Genomic DNA, 9,130 nt, shown 5'->3' on the forward strand with positions numbered 1-9,130 from the left:
ATTATTCCTCCTCGCGCTGACAGCGCGAGGAGAGAAAAAAAAAGCCGATCACCGGCGGCCGTGATCGGGACATCAGTCCCGATCACGGCCATCAATAAAAGGGACCACCTGCCACCTGCCTCCCGCAGTGCCATCCTGAAGTAAAATAAAATAAAAAGTAAGTGCCCCCCGTCAGTGCCCCCTGTCAGTGCCCATAGTGCCCACAGTGCCACCCACAGTGCCACCCAATCTGCCTCAAAGGTGCTGCACCCCAGTGCCGCCCATCAGTGCCCAGTAGTGCCGCCCATCAGTGCCCAGCAGTGCCGCCCATCAGTGCCCAGCAGTGCCACCTATCAGAGCCACCTATCAGTGCCCATCAGTCCCATCTATCTGTGGTACCTATCAGTGCCCATCCGTGCCACCCACCCGTGCCACTTATCCGTGCCACCCATCCGTGCCATCTTATCTGTGCCCATCTTTGCCCATCAGTGCCGCCTTATCTGTGCCCATCGGTGCCGCCTTATCTGTGCCTATTAGTGCCGCCTTAACTATGCCTATCAGTGCCCACCAGTGCAGCCTATCAGTGCCCACCAATGCAGCCCATCAGTGCCCACCAATGCAGCCCATCAGTGCCCACCAATGCAGCCTATCAGTGCCGCCTAATCAGCGCACTTCAATGAAGGAGAAAAATGACCCGTTTGCAAAATTTTATAACAAACTATTAAAACATGATTTTTTTTTTTTTTGCATCTTTTTTTGTTTGTTTAGCAAAAAATAAAACTCCGAGCTGTAACTAAATACCACCAAAAGAAAGCTCTATTTGTGGGAAAAAAATGATAAAAATTTCATTTGGGTACAGTGTTGTATGCCCGCGCAATTGTCACTCAAAGTGCATCAGCGCTGAAAGCTGAAAATTGGTCTGGGACTGAGGGGGGTTTAAGTGCCCAGTAAGCAAGTGGTTAAAGAAGTAAAAAATGTTTTTTTTTTTTTTTTTTTTTTTTTTATTACTACGTTTCCCAGATTGGAAAATCTTATCCATGTGACCAACTACTTTTTGCACAATGCCTTAGATTGTAGAAGACAAAATTACCCATAAAAAGGTCACCTGGTGTCTGTGTGGTGGATTTCAAAGTATTTTCTTGTGTTTCTTCGCTTTGTGCATTCGCTGAAGTGCAAAGTCAGAAGTGCTTCCACTTATAGAAATCCCCCCACATACCAGCATTTTTAAAGACACACATGAAAAGCAGATAGCAGTGTTTCAGATTTTGGGTGGAGATGGTTCAGTTGGCACATACCTGTAGGATGAGAGAAGAGATTCTCAGATGAGACAGTCAGATAATCCGTTAATAAGTGCAGAGTCAGAAGTGCTTCCACTTATAGAAATCCCCCCACTTGAAGAAAGACCCCCTGTTGCAAGTGTGCCCCGTGCAGTTACCCTGTACCCATCACCCTGCACCCTCTGGCAGCAGCTGCAATCAACACAATTTAGTTCCCATTTCTATTCTTCCCAAGACCAGACTCCCTTTCTCATGTGCCCTTTGGAACTCCCGCTCTGTCTCCAACAAACTCGCCTCTCTCCATGACATCTTTATCACCAACTCATTTAACCTAGTCGCCATCACGAAACCTGGCTCCACGAATCCAACACTGTGTCTTCTGCTGCCCTATCCCATGGTGGTCTTCTTTGGACTCACTCCCCCAGATCCAATGGACGTAAGGGAGAAGGTGTCGGAATCCTTCTAGCCCCACATAGCACCTTTCAGGTACTTCAGCCACCTCCCTCTCTGTCACTCTCCTCTTTCGAAGCACACTGCATTCGTCTCTTCACTCCAATTTCTCTAAGGATAGCCGTGATCTACAGGCCCCCTGGACCAGTTTCAACATTTCTTGATGATTTCTCTGCCTGGTTACCCTACTTTCTTTCTTCTGAAATCCCCACAATCATTCTCGGGGACTTAAAAATCCCTATTAATACTAACACTTCTGCCCCTTCAAAACTTCTCAGCCTAACCTCCTCCTTTGACCTGAAGCAGTGGATACATGATCCTACTCACTCCGAAGGCAATATCCTTGACCTCGTTTTCTCTCACCTTTGCACTCCATGCAACCTCTCTAACTATCCATTCCCTCTCTCTGATCACCACCTTATTGGTTTCACTCTCTCCCTCTCCTTCACCTCCTCTCCCTCCAACCGCACTAAAGTTACCCGCAGAAACCTACGTCATCTCAACCCTTCTCTTCTCTACTCTGCTATCGACAACCTCTACGACAAAATCTCACCCCTATCCTGCACCAACCTAGCCACTTCTGTCTACAACGCTTCACTTCTAGCCTCACTGGACTCACTGGCGCCCCTCACTACACACAGAATCAAGCCCCAACCCCTTCAACCTTGGCAAACAGATGTCACTAGAAGTCTGAAAAAACAGTCATGCTCATGAGCGCCTGTGGCGCAAGACCAAGTCTCAGACAGATTTCAACCAATATAAATCTGCCCTCCAAAAATACAATTCCAGACTCCTCTCTGCTAAGCAGAACTATTTTTATCAATCTCATCAGCAACCTATCATCCTTTCCCCATCAACTCTTCTCTACTTTCAACTCTCTACTTCGTCCTCCACCTACCAACTCACTCACTGCCTAGGAGATTGCCAATCACTTCAAACAGAAGATTGATGCGATTCACGCAGAGATCTCTACTGTTCTGATACCCTCCACGCTTTACACATCATGCCCACAGGCACAATCATTACTTCCCTCTTTCAACCCCACTACTATAGACGAAGTTGCTAAACTACTTGGTAATGTCCACCTTACCACCTGCCCTCTGGATCCTGTTCCCTCACAAATGCTATGTTCACCCCCTGGCTCTATGCTACGCTTTCTAACTCACATTTTCAATCTCTCCCTCTCTTCTGGTATCTTCCCCAACTCTCTAAAACATGCGCTTGTCAGACCCATACTTAAAAAACCCTCACTGGACCCATCCAATCCTAACAACCTATGCCCCATCTCCTTGCTCCCCTTCTTATCCAAACTCAATGTCTGGTCTACAACCGACTGAGTGTCCACCTCGCTGATAATAGCCTTCTTGATCCCCTTCAGTCTGGATTTCATCCTAAACACTCCACAGAAACTGCTCTCTTAAAACTAACAAACGATCTACTAACGGCCAAAACCAATTGACATTATTCTGTACTCCTCCTGGACCTCTCCGCTGCCTTTGATACGGTTGACCACCCCCTCCTCCTCAAAAAAACTCCACACCTTTGGTCTCCGTGACTGTACTCTTCGATGGTTCTCTTCCTACTTATCAGACTGCACCTTTAGCGTTTCTTACAACTCTACTTCCTCCTCTCCACTTCCTTTCTCTGTTGAGGTCCCCCAAGGTTCTGTTCTTGGACCACTCCTTTTTTCAATCTATAACTCCTCCCTGGGTCAACTGATAGCCTCCCACGGCTTCCAATACCACCTCTATGCTGACGACACCCAAATCTATTTCTCTACCCCTCAGCTCACTCCCTCTGTCTCCTCACGTATCACTAATTTACTATCAGATATATCAGTCTGGATGTCACATCACTTCCTCAAACTCAATCTATCCAAAACCGAACTTATAATTTTTTCAGCTCATCCCCAGAGTTATTACCATTTTGTTTCAACTTGACCCTCCCTTCTAGATTGTAAGCTGTAATGAGCAGGGCCCCCTGATCCCTCCTGTATTGATTTGTATTGTAAGAGTACTGTCTGCCCTCATATTGTGAAGCGCTTTGCAAACTGTTGGCGCTATATAAATCCTGAATCATAATAATAAAATATTTTCTTACTAATTCATTCTCTTGTAGTCATTTCCAGGTCAGAGTAGGCAAAAGGGTTCTCCCTGAACAAAGTGGTGCATCTACTTTATAATAAAAGGGAGGTTGGTCCTGCTACGCTATGAGTATTTAATGGTTCAGAGGAGCCTATTGATCAAGAACCGCAGTGCCCCCACTTTGTATACCACATGTCATCACTGGAATATCTCCACAATGTGCCAACATTTTACATTTTATTTTAAAAATGGAGAGTGGAGTATGGAACACTTGATGCCCGTGCATGTGTTCTTCCTCTCTCCATCTCACTTTTTTCTTCCAATTCATTACAATAAGCGCCCCCCACCCTTACCTCAGGGTCCCCTGCCAGAGCTGCCCCTTAGCCCAGGGTCCCCCGCCAGAGCCTTAAGTAAATGACAGTTATAAAGCACACAAAAGTAGTTTATAACTGTGCCAGAGGTTTGAATAAAAAAAGTAATAGTTGTGGCCACAGTAAGCAAGGGATTTTAGGTCAATTTTAAGAGATAGAATGCTTTTACAGTTGTCATATCGGTGTTAAACAAATTTTCCATTTTGCCTTTCCAGGACCTGGAAAGAAATAAAGCGCTTTCTCGCATTATGGGAGAGTTTCGATCCGAGGAGACATTGGTACAGAGTACCAGCAAAGGAGATGATCTTCTAGCGCTAATGGATGGACTGTGATGACAAAAAAACATTTTTATTTCTGTCTAGTCCAATATTAATAATATAATAATATATATTTCTCAAATACTGGGATGGGGACTGTTTACCATGTGAAAGCAGAAACTGCTCTATTTCATGTAATGGTAATAATTCGGACAACAAACCAAATGCTGCAGCTTGTATAAAAAAGTGACAGGTCACTTTTATATTTGTAACATTTGTAATATTGATGTGTGTGAATATGAATATATGTATGTCTATGAATATATTCTCTCTGGACATTTGAAATGTTTTTTTTTTTTTTGTTTTTTTTTTTATTGTGATTCACAGAGATCTGTATCAAGTTATTCACATCACATCATCTTATGAGAATGTCTACCATATTTATTTATGGGTTGGGTGGGTTAGGTGGGCATCTTTAAGGTACCTCTAAAGCTTTGAAGTGCGAAACATAAACTTAGCATTTTTAAGATGTCTTTCTGACACATAATAGTCACTCTGCTAGGCTTTCTGCTTATTTGGCAGCAATATATGTGCTTCACCACAGACAGCCAAAAATAGTAGTATCAAACCTGAAAAGGGAATTTCATGCAGGGTTAAGAGTTATGAATGAAAATTAGGATTAGCTGAGATGGTTGCTGGTGAGACAGTGCTGAGTGGGTCTTCTTCCTTTTTTCTTTTCTTCTTTTTTTTTTTTTTTTTTTTACCTAAATGTGTAATTTTCTCATATTCTGTTAGGAACCCTGATTTCTGCCTTTTACATTCTGTCATCTTCCTGTGCTGACCCATTCAGTAAATATTTGTTCTCTTTCCTGCCAGAAAGAAACCATATGGAAAAGACTGAATCATAAACACATGATTATGCCTTTTGTTTTGCGTTGGTACTATTTATTCCATGTCAATTGTATTTTTATGGCTTTATTAAAGATTTTAAAATAAATATGTTTTTCAAATTTCAAGCAAAAGTAAGGCTGGGTTCACACTAGAGCACGCAGCTGCTCACAGCAGGAATCCGGTGCGTCTCCATTCACCGTTTCGGGTGCGATTTCAGCCCGTTCGTTTTGTCACACGTTTTTGAGCAGTTTTTTGCTCAAGGGCAATTAAATAATATTAATGACATAAATAATGCATACATAAACCCAAACAATAAATGATAAGAAAATTAAATCAATAACAATTATAATAAATGAACCCCTAACCCTTACCCAACCCTTAAAAGAATAAATCGTAAATAAATGAGAGTGGATGAAAAAGCTGAAAAACATTGCAACAAATAATGAAAAGGGTTATATTTTTCTCTATTGGCTAATTTAAATAAAATGCCAAAGCTCAAACACTCAAACACAATGCTAGGATGTGAATGCAGCCTAAGGATAGCTGTGTTTGTGTTCATTTTTCAGGCTCAGAACATTTTTGTACAAAAACAGAAATACATGTTCATTTGGCAGTAATTGTAGTATCTTCATCACTTCCTGTGAGCGTAATGGAATGTACAAACAGTATTATCCTCCTTCTATAAACTATTTCCTCAACCCCTCCCTGCCCCCATATATTAGAGATCAACAAGGGTAGACATGTTTGAGGTCAAGCCTGAGTGATAACCATGAGTTCCTCCATAGATACAGTGGAGGAGTGAGCGTAGCCAACCAGGGACAGAAAGTGTGTTATTTATAGTGATACTAGGTGAACTGAATTAGAAAAAAAAAAAACTATAAAACAAGAACTAATGAAGCCGCATCAACTAAGATCTGGTAAGTCACAATATATTACATTTTTATTTTTGGGTTTAGCTAAATTTTTACCCAGGATTTGGGGTACAAGATACGTATGTATATCATTTCTGCAGACAGTCTGAAAATATACCTTATTCCCTTAATAAACAGGTAATGATAGCAATGCTCAAAATGATCACAATGATGGGTTTTTCCAGACAGACTGATTTCAGATCCTATCTAGTATTTTACTGCCGGAAGCCTGTGCATTGTCATGCATTTTCCAGCATGGCATGAGTTTGACTGAACATGCATGCAACGGTTTAATTGATAAGAAATATCTTTGAATAGGAGGATAAAAACACATTTTCTATTAGCATACAAATTGATATTAATGCCTAACATAGTACAACCAACTTATTATGTTAGTTTAAATATCTGAGCCCCTAGTCTTTCCAGCCTGATCTTCAAGAAAACAAAGTAACCTGTTAGCAAGGGCTTGGATGAAATATTATTTATACAAACAGCTGCAGTAATGAACCTCAGACTCCCACTGCTATAATTCAACCTTGGGGATTTTTATGCAATTACTTGTAATAGCAGAGGATGGAAAAACTGAGGCCTGGTATTCTGCATCTAAAATGAAACATAACTGTGGTATTTACTAAACAGTATTTAAGTGTTTTCAATTAAATCAAAAATGTGTGTGTGTGTAATAAATAATAAAAAAAATGATATTAATATATATACACACATACATACTTTTTATTTTTATTTTTTTTTATTTTTTTTATTTGACTTTTTGTTGGGAATTTATCATCAGTATGTAGGGCTTAAAACCAAAGTAGAGAGTAAAGAGTAGGAGAGGGATGGACTGCACTCTCAGCCATTCGTGGGAATCGTTGCTTACCTTAGCCGAATTTGATGATCGTTGTGTAGCCATTTTATTAAGCATAATGTCAACCTGTCACTGGTACATACAACCTTTTGTTTGTATGACTGAAGGTGTGATTGCCAGCATCCCTAAATCAGATACCATATTGCAAAATTCCTCGTATTGTTGGGACTTTAAGGGCAATCAGTACAGACAAAATCACTATTAAAACTTTGCATTCTTTATTTTTCCATATTAAAAAAAAAAAAAAAAAAAATCTCATAAAAGCATTATTTATTTTTTCAACCATACTTGAGTATGAGAGTCGATGAGCTTTAGATAACATATATATAACATGTATATAATTGCATAATACAAAGTGGTAAAAAGGTAACCCTATAGTCCTATACTGTAGCTTTGAATAATAGATGGTTTGTAGGCTAGAGTGATCCAGCCTACAGTTATGACCTGTTTCGAAACAGGTCAGGTTATACCTTCCTCAGGGATATAGATATATATATATATTACCACTCTGCAACATAAATAACCTCTTTAAGAATTGTTACATCATTTTCTACACTTCACAAGCAAAGACTTTTTATAGTTACAGTAAAAAACTTGCATAGTATGCCATCTTGATAGGCCAAGATGTCCACCCAGAATGCTAAAAGACTTAAACCACTGTTGGGAACATTGTCATAATGTAAAGAACTGCCATATTGGTATCCCAACTGCCATCATAGAAGAAAAGGGGGGAAAATAAGGTACTTACAATGTGTCATGTAATAAGTGAAGGATCTCCCAGGCCCCTTGCAAGCGGCCTGGGAGATCCTTCACTTATTACATGCCACATTGTAAATACTTTGCCTCTTTGCTGAAATATAATTTTGATAGATTTTGAACTAGTTTACTAGGAGGTAGCCAGCTTTGAATATAATATATAGAGGAATGCAAAAAAAGCTCTGCCTGGTTGTTCTTGTACATTATCTCATACTACATAACTGTGCATCTTGCATAATATAAATTTCAGTAGAAATATGCTCCATGCAACTAAATTTAGAATTTTGTGATTTATTTAATGAAGTACTGGTATACCAAACGCCACTGTGTTCAGAGGTCACAGGTTCCTTTATAATGCCCTTATTGCAGAATGTATTTATTTTATTATAGCCTAGGTAGGTATAACAGTGTTTCACTTCACCTTTCTAGCCCTTCTCTGTCCTTGGTCAGCAGGACATACAATAATTTTATATGTGTAAAGTATATTGATAGATTTTGATAAGCATTTTCAAATAATTTATTTCTAACCAGCATCACAAGAAGTGCCACCTTTTTACATTAAATGGTAGACCAGACAGTAGGGGTGCGCATCTTCACTGGTCTCACGATTCAATTGCAATTATCTGGTCAATTATTCGATTCAATTCCGCGATGCATCATGATTACCGACAAGCTCCCGCTTTTGCTTGGGCCGCCTAGGTGGCCCTTCCACCATGCAATCTTCTGGGACACATCACAGTTCCCAAAAGATTGCCCGGCTATGCAGGACAGCGCAGTGAGACATGCCCACAGTAGTATTGCCAGTGCCGTGAACAGGTGGGGGGGAGGGAATGGAGGGTTTGGGTGGCCACGTTGCTGGATTGTGGGACAGGTGAGTGTCTTTTTATGAAAAGTCAGACGATGCATTTTTTTTTTTTTTTGTAGCTGCTGACTTTTAATAAACAAAAAATGACTGGAACTCCGCTTTGAATTAAAAAATAAACCTCGCTCCCTTAAAGTGCACTAATCCGGTGCACTACAGGGTACAGACATTCACACACGGCTGCTGGGAGGTCAGGAGGGAGTACAATCCACACCTGACAAACGGCCCTGTGAAGTTCCTTGTACTGTCTCTGCTCAAAATGTTTGGGTGGGCACAAAAAAACTGAAAAATACTGAACACATTTGTACTCTACTTACTGTTGTTACTTTGTTTTAATAAATGCCATGTTACAATGAATGATGTGCCCTGCTTTATGTGCTTTTTTTTAAAAAAAAAATGGCACTTCATACTGAATTTCACAGTAAAT

At 40.5% G+C, this 9,130-nt stretch overlaps 1 protein-coding gene across 2 annotated transcripts in view; it reads left to right on the forward strand.

Annotated features, from left to right (window-relative positions):
- OSCP1 (organic solute carrier partner 1) overlaps positions 1 to 5,415 on the forward strand; it is a 35,338-nt gene extending 29,923 nt beyond the window's left edge. For both annotated transcript variants that reach the window (XM_077481680.1, XM_077481681.1), the window contains one exon: positions 4,377 to 5,415. In XM_077481680.1, the coding sequence (XP_077337806.1) occupies positions 4,377 to 4,493 (117 nt within the window). In that variant the 3' untranslated portion in view covers positions 4,494 to 5,415. The remainder of the gene's footprint in view (positions 1 to 4,376) is intronic.
- The last annotated feature ends 3,715 nt before the right edge of the window (positions 5,416 to 9,130 follow it).

This window comes from Lithobates pipiens, unplaced genomic scaffold (assembly GCF_037356315.1).
Source record: "Lithobates pipiens isolate NorthernLeopardFrog02 unplaced genomic scaffold, aLitPip1_a1.2 Scaffold_16, whole genome shotgun sequence".
Lineage (NCBI taxonomy): Eukaryota > Metazoa > Chordata > Amphibia > Anura > Ranidae > Lithobates > Lithobates pipiens.